At 44.8% G+C, this 21966-nt stretch overlaps 1 protein-coding gene across 3 annotated transcripts in view; it reads right to left on the reverse strand.

The window, feature by feature from the left end:
• The window catches only part of rfx2 (regulatory factor X, 2 (influences HLA class II expression)), an 81471-nt gene that overhangs the window by 33320 nt on the left and 26185 nt on the right, over positions 1-21966 (reverse strand). For 2 of the 3 annotated variants that reach the window (XM_084310521.1, XM_084310520.1), the window contains exons 4-8: positions 15837-15919; positions 13073-13358; positions 4980-5054; positions 3469-3650; positions 3166-3285 (exon numbers count right to left, since the gene is read on the reverse strand). In XM_084310521.1, coding sequence (XP_084166647.1) covers positions 3166-3285; positions 3469-3650; positions 4980-5054; positions 13073-13358; positions 15837-15919 — 746 coding nt within the window. The remainder of the gene's footprint in view (positions 1-3165; positions 3286-3468; positions 3651-4979; positions 5055-13072; positions 13359-15836; positions 15920-21966) is intronic. The other variant, XM_084310522.1, reaches the window with a different exon arrangement.

Genomic DNA, 21966 nt, shown 5'->3' on the forward strand with positions numbered 1-21966 from the left:
GCAGGAAGAAGAGAGGAGGAGAGAAGAGTCAAGTCAAGAGTTTTATTTGTCACGGCATTCAAGTATACAATGAAATGCGGGTGGTCTTGCCCGCAACGATGTGCAATACAGTAGTAACAACATATAATAGAATCCAATAAAACAACATTGTGCAATAAACAAGTAACATAGTAGGGCATATCGGTATTTGTACATGGTTATTTACATTTTTTATACAATCTCAGGTTATGCTATACTATTTTTAAAGTGACCTTTCCTTAGTGGCCATAAGTGTGGGCGTGTGCAGCATGAGTGTGTGCTTGCTCATGTTAAAGTGGCTGCTAGTGTGTGAGCGTGTACAGTGTGTGTGCTTGTGTGTGTAGAGTTCAGTGTTCAGGGCTCTGATGAGAGGAGGGGGAGCAGGAAGAAGAGAGGAGGAGCAGGAAGAAGAGGAGGAGGAAGCGTGATGAGCAGTAGATGGAGGAAGGGAGGACAGGATGAAAGGCAGGTGTGTGAGGGGTTACTGAGTCAGGTCAGAATTCTGGGCCCCCAGCGCCACTTCCTACTCACCAATGTTGTCGCTGGGCTGAAAGTGATTATTTCAGGGCTTGTACAGACTGAAGCGTGGCCCTACATTGGCTTTGTGTCTAACGAGCCAGATCTGTCCAGTATGAAGAGCAGCAGTGGATTGTGCCGCGAGAAGACTCTTACCGATCAACAGCATCATTGGTTAAGTAGGAGCGTTGGGCTTAGGGGTCCAGAGTTCTGACCTTACCCTTTCATCGTGCCGCACACAGGCTTGCTGCTGGACGAGGCAAAGCTCTGCGTTTCAACAACCCCAAAACTCACTGAGGCCAGAGCAGGGGAGCATTTAATAATATGGCTTTAAAATGACACATGATCAAAGGAAAATGGATCAAAGCTTTTGGTGTGGGCTGTTTGGGCCAGATGTGCGTGCGTGTGTGTGTGTGTGTGTGTGTGTGTGTGTGTGAGAGAGAGAGCGCTCAGGATGTGACAAAGACAACACAAAAAAATCATGACATAATGGGAGTGGAGGATAGGAAAGCAGAAGTAGGAGTATTGATTTTAGACTATTTTACCTGGTGAAGTTCTATAGTCATTTGATCTGAACACAGATCCTAGATCAGTAATTCAATTGGGAATTGAAACTAACATTTAACCAACTGTCTACAGTGGCTAGGTGTGTATTAAGAACTACACCGGCCAATTTAATTTCATAACTTTTTTTAGTGCCAACTAGGGCTGAACCGAATGCTTCCGAGCTTCAGTCGTTGCCATGGTAATTGACCCCCCCCCCCATTTGTCCCGTTGGCCATTGTGCCGCATTGTCCGTGCATGGGTGATATGCCTCGCTTAGGCAGAGTGCAACATTATTACCGTCTTCTCCAGAGTCAGACAAGAAGATAGATACCAATTTCCTCTCTGTGCGTTCAGTAGAAAGCCATCTAGCTAAAGATAGCCTAGTTTAGCACAAATTAATGGAAGCCGATGCACTCATATAATTTAAAGCTCCATGTATGTTAGTTTGTGTTGCACTCATATCACTCAAAGCTCCTTTTATACAAAATGCTTCTTACTGTTACGCTCCAGAGACTGTGCAAGACAAGATAAGTATGAAATAAAATAACATAGTTTACATGCTATACTATGTTATTTTATTTCATACTTATCTTGTCTTGCACAGTCTCTGGAGCGTAACAGTAAGAAGCATTTTGTATAAAAGTATTCTGTACTTCTGTATGACAACTATTAAAGAAACTTGAGCTCTGTTAGTTTGTGTTGCACTCATATAATTTAAAGCTCCAGCTCTGTTAGTTTGTGTTGCACTCATATCACTCAAAGCTCCAGCTCTGTTAGTTTGTGTTGCACTCATATCACTCAAAGCTCCAGCTCTGTTAGTTTGTGTTGCACTCATATCACTCAAAGCTCCAGCTCTGTTAGTTTGTGTTGCACTCATATCACTCAAAGCTCCAGCTCTGTTAGTTTGTGTTGCACTCATATCACTCAAAGCTCCAGCTCTGTTAGTTTGTGTTGCACTCATATCACTCAAAGCTCCAGCTCTGTTAGTTTGTGTTGCACTCATATCACTCAAAGCTCCAGCTCTGTTAGTTTGTGTTGCACTCATATCACTCAAAGCTCCATGTATGTTAGTTTGTGTTTAGGTTTAGACCACAGCTGTAATTCATGTTTTTGCTTCGAGTGGATATGCTTGTTCATTTAGTTTGATCAATACACACTTAAGAGTGACGGCATGATTTTATGTATAACTTTTTTCATACATTTATTGTGCTTTTATTAAGCCTCAAATTACTTTATTTTTGTTCATGTTAATCCTAAGGCAAGCACTGGAGTCCGATGTTGCCTTTGTCTCTCAACAGCATAATATTTACAATAATGAAGCGTAATGATAGCGTGTGATAAAGACATAATTAATAAATAATAACAGCAAGTTTGAAAAATCACCCCTCCCCCCAAAGCTTCGAAGACCCAAAAAAGGTATTTGGGACAAACCCTAGTCCCAACACTTTCTACCCATTGAAATAGTTCACAACTGGGCCAAATAAAGATGGTTGCCAAAAGTCCCCCTGTAGACAATGGGCATTCAATGACACCTTCCATTCTATGGATTCCAATTCTACGCCAATACCCACATCCAAACTTTTCCCACCCATTTCGACTGATACCAATGCAGATACCAATGCGGATACCAATGAATTTCAGTCCAAAACTATTTACGTTTTTCCGCCCTGTCAGTCTTAACCCTTTCACTGCCACATGACAGGTTAACCCTTTACTAATCACACAACCGTCGCCACAGTGAAAGGGTTAACCGGCTGTCGTGTGGCAGTGAAAGGGTTAACCTTCGGTGTATTGTCGCAGTGAAAGGGTTAACCGTTTTGGTAGTGCGGCAGTGAAAGGGTTAAGACAATCAAGACGCTATCATAATCAAAAGGAAACAACCATGTCAACAAAGGAGATGTAATGTATTAATTTCTTAAACAAAAGTCTTTGTCTGTGATATTCTGTTGTACTAAAGCCCAGTAAAATGGTCAAGAAAATAAATCTAATTCTAATATCGGCCACGGAAGCACAATGGTCCGTGGATACACGGGGGCATCCCTACTAGAGAGCATGGAGGACGGGAGAGCGAGCGAGAAGACTGACCTCTGTTTCTGGTGGACCGGCTGCTGCCTCATGGCCATGTACTGGAGGTCATCCTGGAGCTTGGTGAGCGGCGAGTCCGGTTTCAGCCGGATGCCGTAGTAGTGATACTTGGAGTTGCCTCTGGGAGGAAGAGAGGAGAGATTCAGCGGGAAGCGGGCAGAAGGCTCCAGCATAATCACCATCATTACCATCAGCCGGTCTCCCTCAGGCCTGCATCACGGTGCTCCTTGGATCTATAATGGGTTACGACGTGATTACCATCATCGTACTCGACGACCCCCACCCCCCCGGTGTCTAACCTACCTGGTGCCGAGGCGACGGGTCTTGAGGCCCATGAAGACGGAACGGACCAGTTTGCCGAAGGAGGCGGCGTTGACCGGGTCCAGCTTCTGCTCCTGGCAGTGGCGCAGGTACTGGTTGTACAGCGAGCACCTGGACAAGCTCACTCCCTCGGCCGTCTCGTAGTTGTCCAGCAGCCACTGCAGCTGAAAACCACACACACACACACACGACAAGCCGGGGGGGGGGGGACAGAGGGTCACCGATCTGTCGCACCTAACGGACCAGAGCTCCCGATTATCACATCAAAAAGGCATGCTCTGCTCGGGATTCGCCGAGCCACCCCGTTTCAGTCGAATGTGGGAGGAACCGTGCCGGCTGAGGCCAGCGCCACACCACCTCCAGCGGGGGAGAACACCGGCAGGTGTGACTATCTGATATATTACATCTTCAATATAAATGCTGTTGAGCATTACTACTGCCTCTCCACATTTGCTACTAAATGCTTTTATCTGAATGTCTGCCTCTTCCGTGTCTGAGGCAGTAGACGGCTGCCATGTAGGGAATGGCTCAGTGATTTATTTATACTGATTTATAATCTTATTATACCGATAAAGACACCGGTCAGACCCTGGTCTGCGGGTGGAATAATCACAAAGAGGCCTAAAAAGTTAACAATTACTGCTTCAAATGCTTCAGTTATTAGACACATGGTAAATTCCAATCACGGCCATGGCGGATTGAGTGGCAAAGGGTGGACAGGAGTGTTTGGGGACAGTATTAACAGTGTGACGGATATAGCTGGATGATGTGGAGACTGTGGGAAGGTCGGTCGGGGTTAAGAGCCTAACAGCGTAGAGTCAAGTAGTATTGAATCTCATTTCCATTTCATTGTGCGCTCATAATGGGGACACTTGTGTCTCAACAACAGGACGCACATCATACAGCAATATAATTTAGTGACTTTGAGTGTATGAGTGTGTGTGCGTGCGCGTGTGCGTGTGTCTTGATGCGCACATGCAATAGCGGGGAGAGGATTGTGTGTGTGTCGCAGAGGGAGCACAGCAATCACACAGCTGTCGCTGCAGTGGAAAAATAGCACAGGGCAGTCTGAACATCAATCAGCCTCAAGTGCATGCAGAGGATCACACAAGGCAAACATTCTGGAGCAACAAGTGAGAGCAAATAGCAAGTTCAGACTCAGGATGAAAACAGACACAGCAAGTTAACGGGACGGTGCACGGACATGTACGGCTAGCAGTGTGCGGCGTGTTCACTATAGACCCTTTTCAATGGAATTGCGTTGCTAGGGAACCAACTCCAGTTTATTTCCTGTCGGCTACTGTATGGCCAAACACTGCCATGGGAATTACACTCTGGCCCATTCAGAATGTTTTGAGAGAGTTGGAAAGGGTCTATAGCATGAACTGAACACAGGAGCAGCCAAGTTTTTTTTTTTGTTGTTTTATTAATTCATTAATTTAGTATTTTCTCTCTCAAGTGCTTTTTGTTGATAGTTTCCCCGGTTGACTTACATGGCTGTTGAGCAGGCTGCTTTTGTGAGTTGCAATCCCTTCAGACTTATGGAGGTTTTCAATCGCCATTTCAAGCTAAAGAAAAAACAGGAGCATGCAAAATATGAAAAAGAAAAGAGAGGAGTGGATAGAGAAGAAGAAGAGGAGGGGGGGGGGTAATAGAAAATGAGTGTGAGAGAGAGGGGGGAGAGAGAGAAAGAAAGAGAGAGAAAGGGAGTGAGAGATAAATTAAAGAGGGGTAGACAGCGAAAGGAGAAAGAAAAACAAGAACACAGAAAGGAAATCAGAACTGTTAGCAGGAAGCCAGATCTTTCTTGCATTTTCATTACACTCAAGTCAGTGTTGCAGACAAATTCATTATTGGCTGACAAAAGCATGCAAATCAAGGGACTCAGAGGGTTAAGCTGCCAACTGAAAGCTTCTGCTGTCAGACACTCTAATGTATGCAAATAGGAACCACAAACAGGGCCACAGGTCACATAGAGCCCCGGGACAATGGGCAACAATGTATCCCCCCCCCCCCCCCCCCGACACACACACACACAGACAGACCTAAATACCCCCCTGGCCCACCCGCGCCCCAAAACTGACCACACAAAATATATAAATAACCCAGAGGAGGTTATGTGAAATACAGTGGTGCGTTGTAACTAAAGATGGGGTGATGACAAGTCAGTGTGGGACAGAAAATATATTTCCATATCGTTCTTTTGCTTTGTGTTTCCACTAGGTATCCCCCCCGAGGACCCCGTTCCAATGAACAAACCAGACCGCTGAGGCTTTTCAGTGGTGCGGTCCGGACTAGAGAAAATAACGGAGAGAGTTAAAAAACCGGCGGACGCTGGCGAACGACAAAACCAGGGACTTTCTTTCTTTTAAGCTTTCGGGAAGAAAATAAAGAGGAGGAGGAGGAGGAGGAGGAGAGGGGGAAAAAGGAGTTGAATAACGTTTTAAAAAAGAAAAAGAAAAAAGATGTGCGGTACGGCGGCCAAACTGGAGAAGAAGAAAGAAGAAAGTAGGAGAAGCAGGGAGGAGAGGAGAGAAAAGGAAGCAGGCAACGTTCCAAGCCTTAAGGAGGCTCCCGGGGGCTTCCACATGGTAATGAGCCCCAGGGGTGGCTTTGTTTTGCTGGGCGCTCAAGTGCCTGTGAAAACCTCTAAAACAAGGCAATGCCCTGCTTCCATGTCCTCTCTCTCTCTCTCTGCACCGGGGGGTCGTCCCGACACCCTGCTTCCCCTCCATGTCCCCTCTCTCTTTCTTTCTCTCTCTCTCTCTTTCTGCACCAGGAGCCACAGACCAGGGGGTTGTCCCGTGACCCTGCTTCCCCTCCATGTCCTCTCTCTCTCTCTCTGCACCGGGGGGTTGTCCCGACACCCTGCTTCCCCTCCATGTCCCCTCTCTCTTTCTCTCTCTCGCTCTCTCTTTCTGCACCAGGAGCCACAGAACAGGGGGTTGTCCCGAGACCCTGCCTCTCCCTCCATGTCCCCTCTCTCTCTCTCTGCACCGGGGAGTCATCTCCAACACCCTGCTTCCCCTCAGACCCGGCGGCATGGGCGGGCATTGGGGGTCCGGGCCCGCCCACTGAGTGAGCTGTGCCCACCCTGGCTCTGTTCCTAGGATGATGACGGAATGACCCGCCCTACTCTGCCTCTGATTGGTTTACACTGATATTCCTAGTTTCGTACTACCTAACCAATCCAACCAACGAAGGTAACATACTAGCCAATCACAGGCAGAGTAGTGCGGGTGACGAGTCATTGACTCATACCGGCGTCGCCATCTTTGAAACGTTAGCTTAGCAAAAATATGGATCATGGACATCAGACGTTTTTATTATTATTTATTATTACGAGACACGTTATGGAAAGTTCAAGACTGGACCACAAAGCTTCTGAAAAGTGCTAATTACCCGCAACGCTTCCGACGGTGATGGTCTACTCAGAGCAGAAAAAGTTAGTCTATCAGACGCTGTGTTATGATAATTATTAGGGATGCACCGAATATTCGGCCACCGAAAATTATCTGCCGAAAATGGTTAAAAAGGCACTTTCGGCCGAAAGGGTTTTAGCACGACAATATATCACAGAATGTCAAAGAACAGGGTTACGTAACGTTCGAACTCCGCGAGCAACGCATCCAATAAATGCGTCTTTAACAATCATGCTTTATATCCTCGCCATTACTATATGCCCGTCGCGGTTAAAACCTTTTTAACTAACGTTAGCGTTAAGCTAGCTAACAATGCTTCCATTCCTCTTTGACCCGTCTCTCGTAAGCTACGTCATCCCCCGCTAAGAGTCACAGGAGATGTAGTAAATACAACAGTCCTTCCATGTAGGCTAGAACGCCGTGAATTATGACAGTAGCCACTACAGTAACATCATTAAGTCTGCTATAAGCTATTCTCCCTCTCGTGTGTGTGTGTCTTTATGCAGATCTTTATGCAGTCTTAAAGGGGAACTATCTTATAAATGGCCTTTTTGAGTGTTTAGCATTGTTTCCTAGCTATGTGAACTTATATTAATATGATCTATGTCTCAAAATTCTCATATTGGCGCATTCTTCCAATTCTCCTCTCACAATATTCACCCTCACTGAACTGAGTCATTTGAAAATGTGCCCTATATGTGATGTCATAAAGACACCGCTGCATGTTAATGTTCAGGCGAACCAGAACGCGCGCAGTGGTTTAGGAGCCCAGGCTCAAAACAGCTCGAGATCTTGAGGTAGAAAAATGCTGTTTTTGAGGACTTGATTAGAAATACAAAACAATGAATAAAAAAAATATATATATTACAGAGGTGTTCCATAGACTCACAGGAATTGTGTAAAAGTGCCCAAATAGTGAAAGAAATAGTAAAATAGTTCCCCTTTAAAGCACCGTGGCTTTGTTCTAAATGCACTTTGTTGTAGTTATCCTACAGAGAAAAGAAAATGCACTTGAGTTTAATGCACATTTAGTTGTATGCAAAGAGAAAATGTTTAAATTGTCTGGAATTAATGTATGCATTCAAAAGTGCTGAATAAATGTTTTATGGGCCCATAATAGTGATTATTAATATTATTTAAGTTAAGTTTTGCCATAATCATGTCTTTTGCCATAATCAGGTAGCTGAAAAAAAAAAAAACATTATATATATATTTATATTAATCATTTTTGGCCTTTCGACATTCGGTGTTTCCTATTTTCGGTATCGGTTTCACTTTCGGCCAAGAATTTCCCATTCGGTGCATCCCTAATAATTATGATACAAAATGTAACGGTTGTACTATTCTCCCGTACACGGTAGCTCCGAACTCAGCTGAGGGTTAAAAAGTACGACAGCTGGGTCGGAGAATCGTGAGGAAACGGGCACTGCGGGAGGATGATCCAAATATATATATCCGTTGAGTCTGTTTTTGTATAAGTGAATGTTCTTAAGCCTGAGCGGCTTGTACCTGTATGAGATTGATATCACGCCATAAATCCATCTCTACAGAATGTATGAATTAATGTTGCATGTACATTTTTCAAATGTAGAGACCCTTACCCTGTCAAAACAGCAGTCAAAGTGTATATTTTCAGCACTACATTTGTTTACCAATGATTTTAAGTGTTATTACTAGTGAAATATGAGTATAGAAATGTGAAATATGAGTATAGAAATCACACCAGCCCCTGTCAATCATCTGACTTCTAGCGTGTCTTTCTTCTTTCTCTTATTTTTCTGGATCATATCCCACAAACCTGAACGTTATTGCCATAAAACAGAACGCAGTTAGTTTCTCTACCTTTCAGTGAACGTCTAACAAAAAACGGCGTTGCAATCTGATGAAAAATTATCTATATTTCAAATTGTATGTGTCTGGATGGCAGAATTCAGTACTGTATCTACAAAACCTCCTGTTAAGCATCTGCCCTTTATTCATTTGCTTAGATTCTTTGTACACGTGATCTCAAGAAGGTGCTGAATGAGCTCAGTGGCAATTTTTCATGTCTGGTCAATTTTAGTATCACCGTCAAAGATGAAAAAAGAAAATTGATATTCTCCTTTGGTTCATTACAATTATTTACTCAAGCCTAGTAACAAGACACATTTCTGACAGTGGGAATACACTCCCTGAGATCCATAGATGTCCCTGGATACCAAGAACATGCAAATCGCCTTGTAGAAGTGGAGCAATCTTCCATTTACTTAGGTATGTATTTTTAGGCGGATCTTCTGAAAATATGGCTAGAAAAAATTTAGATTTTTCAGTTGCCTCTCTGCTGTTTAGTTCAGCACCGTGGGCAGCGCCAAGCAAGCCACAGCGCCGCTGTCCCAGCTGAAACGGATGAAAAAAATCATTGTGCCACCCCAAGAAAATTGTATGTAATTTGTTTCTGCAGCCGGGTCTGCTTCCCCTCCATATCCCCTCTCTCTCCCCCTCCCTCCCTCTCTCTGCACCGGGGGGTCGTCCAGACTCCCCCCTCCCTCCCTCTCTCTGCACCGGGGGGGTCGTCCAGACTCCCCCCTCCCTCCCTCCCTCTCTCTGCACCGGGGGGTCGTCCAGACTCCCCCCTCCCTCCCTCTCTCTGCACCGGGGGGTCGTCCAGACTCCCCCCTCCCCCCCTCTCTCTGCACCGGGGGGTCGTCCAGACTCCCCCCTCCCTCTCTCTGCACCGGGGGGTCGTCCAGACTCCCCCCTCCCTCCCTCTCTCTGCACCGGGGGGTCGTCCAGACTCCCCCCTCCCTCTCTCTCTCTCTCTGCACCGGGGGGTCGTCCAGACTCCCCCCTCCCTCCCTCTCTCTGCACCGGGGGGTCGTCCAGACTCCCCCCTCCCTCCCTCTCTCTGCACCGGGGGGTCGTCCAGACTCCCCCCTCCCTCTCTCTCTCTCTGCACCGGGGGGTCGTCCAGACTCCCCCCTCCCTCCCTCTCTCTGCACCGGGGGGTCGTCCAGACTCCCCCCTCCCTCTCTCTCTCTCTGCACCGGGGGGTCGTCCAGACTCCCCCCTCCCTCCCTCTCTCTGCACCGGGGGGTCGTCCAGACTCCCCCCTCCCTCTCTCTCTCTGCACCGGGGGGGTCGTCCAGACTCCCCCCTCCCTCTCTCTCTCTCTGCACCGGGGGGTCGTCCAGACTCCCCCCTCCCTCCCTCTCTCTGCACCGGGGGGTCGTCCAGACTCCCCCCTCCCTCTCTCTCTCTCTGCACCGGGGGGTCGTCCAGACTCCCCCCTCCCTCCCTCTCTCTGCACCGGGGGGTCGTCCAGACTCCCCCCTCCCTCTCTCTCTCTCTGCACCGGGGGGTCGTCCAGACCATAGATATCTATATAGAACACTAGATAGCTTAAGGCGGAGTCACCAGCATCACTGAACCGCCGCCATCTTGCCCCAGTCAGCCTTGAGTGAGGGTGAGTGAGCTGCACAGACAAAAATACTCATAACTCGCTGAAATATTGACGGATTTACAAACGGTTTGGTTTATTACACGCATTATTAACGTGGCTATGATTCAAGCGGTTTGTAAAAAAACATCTTTAAAAAAAATAAAACATTTTTCTAAGTATGCAGTATCATAACTACATCTTTGATGTTTATAGCAAACCAACCCGTTTGAAAATCGGTAAAGAATTGAGCAATCTATGGTTATTTAAATAGTACATGCACCATAGACGTTAATGTTATCAGTAGCTGAGCTGCCTGGGGCAAGATGGCCGCCCTACGACGACGTTGCTCTCCATTGGCCGGCAGCGCGGGTAAGCTATCTAGTGTTCTATATATATCTATGGTCCAGACTCCCCCCTCCCTCCCTCTCTCTCTGCATCGGGGGGTCGTCCAGACTCCCTGCTTCTCCTCCATGTCCCCTCTCTCTCTCCGCCCCCTTCAGACTAGGGCCAGGGGTGATATTACGCCAATATCACATCGCCATATGATACTCGACGGTAAAAACAAAGTGTTTGATGGTATTTCCAGTAGGACTCACAGTATGATCCGACATATCTTTTTATGTTGTTATCTTGTAATTATATTTGTCACTGTGCCATTTCATTCCAAATGGTTTCTTTACATTTTCAAAACACTGCTGTGCATAAATAAAATAAAAAATGCATTAACTAAAAAATGTACAGTATGTATTCACATAAGGTATTACAGCTCTGCTTCAGACTGTGGCAGTAGACGGTGAACCAGACATCATAACTTCTGAATGAGAGATGACGATAACAATCTGCCAGCACCAGCGGCAGAATGAACGCCCTGCGGTAGAAGTTGAAATATGTCACCTCGGCTCTTCAGGGCAGACGTTGAGCCTGTCGTGATTCCGAAAACTAGCGATTTGTCAGAATTGTTTTATTATCATCACAAATTACCTCCCAATAACTTTTGTAAAATTTGTAAAATACAATAGGGAAAAATCAAAAGTGTTTTTCTTGTCTATGGTGAAAATCAACTGTGTTTTTCTTGTCTATGGAGAAAATCAACTGTGTTTTTGTCGTTCAGATTGTGTTTGGGGTGATAGGTGACGTTGTACAGGAGGATTATATTATATGTATGCTCACTACCATAGCCTATTCTTATGAGCCACACTGTACACACTAAAGAAGCAGATGTTGCAGCACCCCCCCCCCCCACTATGAGAATGCACTGAGGCTGGTGAACTGAAGTTGAAGCTATGCTGCTATGCTAAGCAGCCATTTTTAAATACGCTTCCAAATTCAACATTTTCTCTTCCTCTGGCAGGCAAGGCAGTCAGCAGACTAGGCAGTAGCGATGACACCCACATGCGCGACACAAGCCCATGTGTTGGCAAGGATGTTGGCTATGCAGGGTGACTAGTGTGTGGTGTGGTGTGTGTGTGTGTGTGTGTGTGTGTGTGTGTGTGTGTGTGTGTGTGTGTGTGTGTGTGTGTGTGTGTGTGTGTGTGTGTGTGTGTGTGTGTGTGTGTGTGTGTGTGTGTGTGTGTGTGTGTGTGTGTGTGTGTGTGTGTGTGTGTGTGTGTGTGTGTAACTACTAACTAATGATTTATGCAGCCTGGAGAGAGGAAACTTTAATCTGGACCCTCCGTAGCACAGCGGGACATGGAAGAAAAACAATAATCCCTGGAGTATAAACAGTCTGACTGACCTTCACATGCCTTCTGTGTCTCTGGAGGGATTACGCTCCGTCATTACAGCGTTTTCCCCTCCGCTATTACAATACCAGTCCACGGAAATCCCTCACAGACTTAAAGAAAAGAGTCTATTCCATTGCTAATGTCCCAGCGTGAGTGAGCGCCAGGCCTGAATATCATATCGACGTTGTGCACATGAGCTCAGCGCGGTGGTGACATCGCAGGAAGACACGATGCAAGGTGTGATAGGCACATCGGTTGTGTCGCGCTAAACATTGTTTTTTGGGGGGGGGTTGCTGTACATTTCGGACAATAAAAAATATTTTGTGTCATTTATTGGGTTCTTGTTTATACCTGCTGCACACAAACACACGCTCAAGATTCCTTGACACGTGTACGGGTGGTGATGGTTGAACAAAATTATGTTAGAACTGCTTTGTCGTCAGAAGAAGTCGTGTTGAAATACCGTTCAATGTGGCGCTCTTTTGGTGATTCTATATCTAGCCCCATGTCTACGTTCTATCTCTTTATGATTAGTCCATTAGCCGCTATATGTGACAGAAGGTTTAGAATAGAATAGAATCGAATAGAAATACTTTTATTATCCCGTGGGAAATTTGACACTGCAAATCGCTCAACATTTAAACAGAACAGGTTACGAATTAGAATAATAAAATGAATCAAATCAAGTTGCCTAGGATAAGAGTAGAGTAAAATAGAATAAAAATGGAATAAAATATACAGTAAAAATATACTGAGGTCTACAGTAGGTGTAGTATTGCGGGGGTAGTTTCAGGGGGTTCAGGCTTATCGCTACTTGCCGACGTCTGCTGCAAGTGCTCAGAGAAAGTCAAAGGTAGCGCGGAGCAGGCGACACGGTCCAGCAGCGCTTCTAGCGACTGAGAGTGCTGATGTGTACAGGAGTGTCTCTTCTATATATTATTATGTTTCTATGATCTGCACATTAGTGGTTTGGGTGGGTTCATCCCTGCCTCTGAGTGTGTGTGTGTGTCGCCTCTGCTCACCATAGCCGAGGAGGAGCGCGCAGAGTGGGAGGCCGGGTGGCGGCTGAACTCCATACCCCCTCCGTGGATCAGGTAGGTGCCCCCCCCGCTGGAGATGACCTGGCTGGCGCCCACGTCCATGGCGATGCCCACCATGCTGTGCGGGGACATCCCGCTGCTGGCGGAGGAGACCACGGTGGTGACCTGGGCCCCCCCGGCCTGCGAGTCAAAGTAGGACCCTCCACTCCCCTGGCCGTACAGCTGGGCCTCTGGGCTGTAGGAGTATGCCGTGGTGGGCGTGAACCGGCTGTGGGGAGGGAGGGAGAGAGAGAGAGAGAGACATGTTTTCTTTGTTAGAAATGGGAGATAATATCCAAATAATATAAAATCCTGGAGAAGAAAAGAAGAAAAGAAAGAACAGAAATGCTGAAATTCACTCCCCATAAAAATTCCATTGCATTTTCTTACATTACCAAAACAAAGGCATTTTGGTAGAGAAACTGGTATTTATGACAGAGCGGCCGCCACAGCCGACGCACACGGTAATGACTTCCACTAGCTGTAAAAGGTGCCTATCGTGAGAATACTGTGATGCAACACTTGGACTTACAGAGACTGCGGAGCGAGTAATATTATTATTATCGCATTACTCTTGGCTGAGGCGCTTATTGCACATTGAATTGGAAAATCACACTGCATTCAATTAGCTCTTATGGGGCTTTCATTGGGAGCACTTTAAAAGCAGCTGGGTCTTATACAGGGGAGCGGGTGAACAGAGCAGCCTTGAAAGCGCTGCTGTTTATTCACCAATGATCATACAGAAGCAATTCATATAGAACTGGTCACGATTCAGAATCAAAGCTACAGCGCTTTTTTGTGCGTGTGTGTGTTTTCTTTGTCAGTGGTTCTTTTTCAAGTATTTATTTGATGAACATGTTGTACCCCGGACGTGGAAATTGTCTACAATCATCCCTGTACCTAAAAAGGCTCATAGTCGACCACCTGACAGCAGCCATATCCAACTGTCTGGTGCTTATAAACATGGACGGGGGCACTGGTGATGCAACACTCACACTAGTCAATTCAAAGAGTTTAGACTAGTTAGACTCTTTTAGACTAGCTGTCTAAAAGAGTTTTATTTAGTTTTAGACTTTTGTTCAGCATTTAACACAATGACAACACATATGTTATCTAAATATTGGTATTAATGGTGGAATTATATTATGGATCAAAGACTTTCTCACTGATCAACCTCAGAAAGTCTCTGTTAATGGCACCTTGTCAGAGCCGACTATTCTAAACACAGGTGCTCCTCAAAGTTGTGTTTTATCACCAAGTAGTGGACTTCGTCACATGGTGCGATAAAAACCACCTGCAGCTAAATGTGGCGAAGACCAGGGAACTGGTTGTGGAGCTGGGGAGGACGGAGGAGTGCACCTGTGACCCCCGTATCCATCAGGGGAGTTGATGTGGACATGGTTGAGGTGTACAAATATCTCGGTGTGCACATCGACAACAAACTGAACGGGGCAAAACACGCAGAGGCACTGTACAAGAAGGGCCAGAGCCGACTCTACTTCCTCAGAAGGCTGAGATCCTTCAATGTGTGTACAAGGATGTTGGGGATGTTATATGAGTCGGTGGTGGCGGGCGCCTTCTTGTACGCTGTGACCTGCTAGGGCAGCGGACTGAGAGCGGGGGACGCAAACAGGCTGGGTAAGCTGGTCAGGAAGGCCAGTAGCGTGGTTGGGGTGGAGCTGGACTCTAGCGATGGTGGCGGAGAGGAGGAGCCTTGCTAAGCTCCAGGCCATCAGGGAAAACCCCTCCCACCCACTATACACAGACTTGGCTGACAGGAGGAGCATGTTCAGTGCTAGACTAACACTCCCTAAATGTAGCACTGAACGGCACAGGAAGTTCTTCATTCCGACAGCCATCAGACTTTACAATGCATCAATGTGCCTCACTGCATCACTGAGCACAGGGTGACAGTTACCATCTTCCTGGACTTTTACTTTTAAAACAACACTGTTCAATATTACACTTACTTAAGCACTCTACAGATATCGTGTGTCATGCCCGGTAATACCGGTGGTGTCATTAGTTTATTAGTCATGGGAAATTCCACATCACCGTGGCAACCCTAATGGCCAGTAAAGTTATAGGGAGTTATATGTACTCCGGAATAGGGACAAGGCTCCGCAAATATTGTCGGATCCTTTGTATCCCCTTCATAGTGAGTTTGACAAGCTTCCATCTGGAAGGGGCTATAGTCCCCTGACCCCCACATGCCATTGGTCTGATCTGACTAAATCTCACTCTGGGATCGAGTCGCATTGAAACATATAGGTAATCTTATAAAGCTGGGACCGGATTTAACCAATTTTGGGTCCCGAGCCATAGTTTAAGAAACACTGTTCAAAACACTTCAGAAACTTTCTATGTTACATTGGCTATATATATATAAAATAATTTAAAATAAATGATAATACAAATACAAATTTTTTATAAAAAAAAGGAAAAGGGGGACAAAAACATTAAATCTATTTTCCCTCATCCAGTATATAATTAACTACATCACGATTCTAAATGGGCCCAAGTTTATTTCCTGTTGCAGTGTTTGTTAATACAATAGCTGACAGGAAATCATTTGGGCCCAAGCTGTTCCCTAGCAACGCAATTCCATTGAAGAAGGGTCTTCTATACAGAGAGGAGAAAGAAATTAAACACGGGCCCGAACTGGACTCAAACACAAGCAGTTACACTTTGACTTGATGCTGCTTACATGGTTCCGTTGGTGTAAACTGCATCTCCTCCCTCCCCCACATACTGGACCTGGGACGGGTAGGCATGCTGGACCTGCTGGACCTACAGAAACACACCAGAATAAACACTCAGTACCTACCAAACCCACACCTCAAACAAGATCACATTAGTCTAGATGGAAACATAGGGCCACCTGCATGGTCTGGATTTTTTTACGCCACCTGTTTTTTTTTAATCCTTGAAGTGTCTATTTTAAGATTTTAACAGGTAACAGGTTGAAATAATGTCCCATGGGGTTTATTTTTAACCCTTTATTACACCTAACCTGAACAAAAACCTGAAAAAGAAGAAAAAGAAAACAGCATAACTTTTGAAGTTAACAACATATAGAGACAAATTAAAACATTTCCCCAAACAATATTGACCCAAGGAATTCAGTAAAATTGTTATTTTTAAGATCCAAACACATCTTGATTCTATTTCAGGACAAGAAAATGCAAAAAAAGCTGAAAATGTTTAGATCACATCTCTATTTTCCCACTTTACTCAAATCAGATGAGATCAATTTGAGGTTAATATTGGAAATACAATGTTAATAAAGATTGTATCATGCCGTTATTCCCTAAATATTGTAGATTTTGTGTAAACAAGGCCAAAAGTGAAAGACTAATGTGAAAAGACGAATTCGTACTACATAGACAAATTAACACATTTTCCTATAGAATTTGAAATCCAGTGAAATATGTTTTGTTAAGGTTCAAACACTATTACAGTACATCTTCTCTGTTGGCACAACATTAAAACCTAAACTACTACTAATCATCATCATCATCATCATCATCAAAGGAGGATGGAGAGTACGAGTGTGATGAGGGTGGAGATTGGAGAGATAGACTTTGACGATCTCTTTGATGATGATGATGATGATGATGATGATGATGATTAGTAGTTTAGGTTTTAATGTTGTGCCAACAGAGAAGATGTACTGTAATAGTACTTTGTTTGAACCTTAACAAAACATATTTCACTGGATTTCAAATTGTATAGGAAAATGTGTTAATTTGTCTATGTAGTACGAATTAGTCTTTTCACATTAGTCTTCCACTTTTGGCCTTGTTTACACAAAATCTACAATATTTATGGCATAACAGCATGATACAATTTGACTGAATTCCTTGGGTCAATATTGTTTGGGGAAATGTTTTAATTATGTTAGTTATGCTGTTTTCTTTTTCAGGTTTTCGTTCAGGATAGGTGTAATAAAGGGTTAAAAATAAACTCCATGGGACATTATTTCAACCAGTTACCTGTTAAAATCTTAAACTAGACACTTCAAGGATTAAGAAAAAACAAGCGACAAAAAATCCAGATCATGCAGGATTTCCATCTTCTAGACTATCAGATAAGGTACTTCTAGATTAGGGCATCAAAGCAGCATTGCCAGATAACAAATGTACAAGTTATACAAATATTAAAGAATAGTATATATAAAGGTGAGTAAACATAAGAGGGAGAGTACATACATGATACACGTACAGATACACGATGAGCAGCAATGTACTCAGGTGTAAACAGCAGTGTACTGTACTCTGGTGTAACACATGATGAGAGCAGTCTACTCTGGTGTAAACATGATGAGAGCAGTCTACTCTGGTGTAAACATGATGAGAGCAGTCTACTCTGGTGTAAACATGATGAGAGCAGTCTACTCTGGTGTAAACATGATGAGAGCAGTCTACTCTGGTGTAAACATGATGAGAGCAGTCTACTCTGGTGTAAACATGATGAGCAGCAGTCTACTCTGGTGTAACACATGATGAGAGCAGTCTACTCTGGTGTAAACATGATGAGAGCAGCAGTCTACTCTGGTGTAACACATGATGAGAGCAGTCTACTCTGGTGTAAACATGATGAGAGCAGTCTACTCTGGTGTAAACATGATGAGAGCAGTCTACTCTGGTGTAACACATGATGAGAGCAGTCTACTCTGGTGTAAACATGATGAGAGCAGTCTACTCTGGTGTAAACATGATGAGAGCAGTCTACTCTGGTGTAACACATGATGAGAGCAGTCTACTCTGGTGTAACACATGATGAGAGCAGTCTACTCTGGTGTAAACATGATGAGAGCAGTCTACTCTGGTGTAACACATGATGAGAGCAGTCTACTCTGGTGTAACACATGATGAGAGCGGTCTACTCTGGTGTAAACATGATGAGATCAGTCTACTCTGGTGTAAACATGATGAGAGCAGTCTACTCTGGTGTAACACATGATGAGAGCAGTCTACTCTGGTGTAACACATGATGAGAGCAGTCTACTCTGGTGTAACACATGATGAGAGCAGTCTACTCTGGTGTAAACATGATGAGCAGTCTACTCTGGTGTAAACATGATGAGAGCAGTCTACTCTGGTGTAACACATGATGAGAGCAGTCTACTCTGGTGTAAACATGATGAGAGCAGTCTACTCTGGTGTAAACATGATGAGAGCAGTCTACTCTGGTGTAACACATGATGAGAGCAGTCTACTCTGGTGTAACACATGATGAGAGCAGTCTACTCTGGTGTAAACATGATGAGAGCAGTCTACTCTGGTGTAACACATGATGAGAGCAGTCTACTCTGGTGTAACACATGATGAGAGCAGTCTACTCTGGTGTAACACATGATGAGAGCAGTCTACTCTGGTGTAACACATGATGAGAGCAGTCTACTCTGGTGTAAACATGATGAGCAGTCTACTCTGGTGTAACACATGATGAGCAGTCTACTCTGGTGTAACACATGATGAGCAGTCTACTCTGGTGTAAACATGATGAGCAGTCTACTCTGGTGTAAACATGATGAGAGCAGTCTACTCTGGTGTAAACATGATGAGAGCAGTCTACTCTGGTGTAACACATGATGAGAGCAGTCTACTCTGGTGTAAACATGATGAGAGCAGTCTACTCTGGTGTAAACATGATGAGCAGTCTACTCTGGTGTAAACATGATGAGAGCAGTCTACTCTGGTGTAACACATGATGAGAGCAGTCTACTCTGGTGTAACACACGATGAGCAGTCTACTCTGGTGTAACACATGATGAGAGCAGTCTACTCTGGTGTAACACATGATGAGAGCAGTCTACTCTGGTGTAACACACGATGAGCAGTCTACTCTGGTGTAAACATGATGAGAGCAGTCTACTCTGGTGTAACACATGATGAGAGCAGTCTACTCTGGTGTAACACATGATGAGCAGTCTACTCTGGTGTAAACATGATGAGAGCAGTCTACTCTGGTGTAACATGATGAGAGCAGTCTACTCTGGTGTAACACACGATGAGCAGTCTACTCTGGTGTAAACATGATGAGAGCAGTCTACTCTGGTGTAACACATGATGAGAGCAGTCTACTCTGGTGTAACACATGATGAGCAGTCTACTCTGGTGTAAACATGATGAGAGCAGTCTACTCTGGTGTAACACATGATGAGAGCAGTCTACTCTGGTGTAACACATGATGAGAGCAGTCTACTCTGGTGTAAACATGATGAGAGCAGTCTACTCTGGTGTAAACATGATGAGAGCAGTCTACTCTGGTGTAACACATGATGAGAGCAGTCTACTCTGGTGTAACACATGATGAGAGCAGTCTACTCTGGTGTAAACATGATGAGAGCAGTCTACTCTGGTGTAAACATGATGAGAGCAGTCTACTCTGGTGTAAACATGATGAGAGCAGTCTACTCTGGTGTAAACATGATGAGAGCAGTCTACTCTGGTGTAACACATGATGAGAGCAGTCTACTCTGGTGTAACACATGATGAGAGCAGTCTACTCTGGTGTAAACATGATGAGAGCAGTCTACTCTGGTGTAACACATGATGAGCAGCAGTCTACTCTGGTGTAACACATGATGAGAGCAGTCTACTCTGGTGTAACACATGATGAGAGCAGTCTACTCTGGTGTAAACATGATGAGAGCAGTCTACTCTGGTGTAAACATGATGAGAGCAGTCTACTCTGGTGTAACACATGATGAGAGCAGTCTACTCTGGTGTAAACATGATGAGAGCAGTCTACTCTGGTGTAAACATGATGAGAGCAGTCTACTCTGGTGTAACACATGATGAGAGCAGTCTACTCTGGTGTAAACATGATGAGAGCAGTCTACTCTGGTGTAAACATGATGAGAGCAGTCTACTCTGGTGTAAACATGATGAGAGCAGTCTACTCTGGTGTAACACATGATGAGAGCAGTCTACTCTGGTGTAACACATGATGAGAGCAGTCTACTCTGGTGTAAACATGATGAGAGCAGTCTACTCTGGTGTAAACATGATGAGAGCAGTCTACTCTGGTGTAAACATGATGAGAGCAGTCTACTCTGGTGTAACACATGATGAGAGCAGTCTACTCTGGTGTAAACATGAGAGCAGTCTACTCTGGTGTAACACATGAGAGCAGTCTACTCTGGTGTAACACATGATGAGAGCAGTCTACTCTGGTGTAAACATGATGAGAGCAGTCTACTCTGGTGTAACACATGATGAGAGCAGTCTACTCTGGTGTAAACATGATGAGAGCAGTCTACTCTGGTGTAACACATGATGAGAGCAGTCTACTCTGGTGTAACACATGATGAGCAGTCTACTCTGGTGTAACACATGATGAGAGCAGTCTACTCTGGTGTAAACATGATGAGAGCAGTCTACTCTGGTGTAACACATGATGAGAGCAGTCTACTCTGGTGTAACACATGATGAGAGCAGTCTACTCTGGTGTAACATGATGAGAGCAGTCTACTCTGGTGTAACACATGATGAGCAGTCTACTCTGGTGTAACACATGATGAGCAGCAGTCTACTCTGGTGTAAACATGATGAGAGCAGTCTACTCTGGTGTAACACATAATGAGAGCAGTCTACTCTGGTGTAAACATGATGAGAGCAGTCTACTCTTGTGTAACACATGATGAGAGCAGTCTACTCTGGTGTAAACATGATGAGAGCAGTCTACTCTGGTGTAAACATGATGAGAGCAGCAGTCTACTCTGGTGTAACACATGATGAGAGCAGTCTACTCTGGTGTAAACATGATGAGAGCAGCAGTCTACTCTGGTGTAACACATGATGAGCAGTCTACTCTGGTGTAACACATGATGAGCAGTCTACTCTGGTGTAACACATGATGAGCAGTCTACTCTGGTGTAACACATGATGAGCAGCAGTCTACTCTGGTGTAAACATGATGAGAGCAGTCTACTCTGGTGTAAACATGATGAGAGCAGTCTACTCTGGTGTAAACATGATGAGAGCAGTCTACTCTGGTGTAAACATGATGAGATCAGTCTACTCTGGTGTAACACATGATGAGAGCAGTCTACTCTGGTGTAACACATGATGAGAGCAGTCTACTCTGGTGTAACACATGATGAGAGCAGTCTACTCTGGTGTAAACATGATGAGAGCAGTCTACTCTGGTGTAAACATGATGAGAGCAGTCTACTCTGGTGTAAACATGATGAGAGCAGTCTACTCTGGTGTAAACATGATGAGAGCAGTCTACTCTGGTGTAACACATGATGAGAGCAGTCTACTCTGGTGTAAACATGATGAGAGCAGTCTACTCTGGTGTAAACATGATGAGCAGCAGTCTACTCTGGTGTAAACATGATGAGAGCAGTCTACTCTGGTGTAACACATGATGAGAGCAGTCTACTCTGGTGTAAACATGATGAGAGCAGTCTACTCTGGTGTAAACATGATGAGAGCAGTCTACTCTGGTGTAACACATGATTAGAGCAGTCTACTCTGGTGTAAACATGATGAGAGCAGTCTACTCTGGTGTAACACATGATGAGAGCAGTCTACTCTGGTGTAACACATGATGAGAGCGGTCTACTCTGGTGTAAACATGATGAGAGCAGTCTACTCTGGTGTAAACATGATGAGAGCAGTCTACTCTGGTGTAACACATGATGAGAGCAGTCTACTCTGGTGTAAACATGATGAGAGCAGTCTACTCTGGTGTAAACATGATGAGAGCAGTCTACTCTGGTGTAACATGATGAGAGCAGTCTACTCTGGTGTAAACATGAGAGCAGTCTACTCTGGTGTAAACATGATGAGAGCAGTCTACTCTGGTGTAAACATGATGAG

Source organism: Notolepis coatsorum (genome assembly GCF_963971535.1).
Source record: "Notolepis coatsorum genome assembly, chromosome: 3".
In the NCBI taxonomy this organism is placed as follows: domain Eukaryota; kingdom Metazoa; phylum Chordata; class Actinopteri; order Aulopiformes; family Paralepididae; genus Notolepis; species Notolepis coatsorum.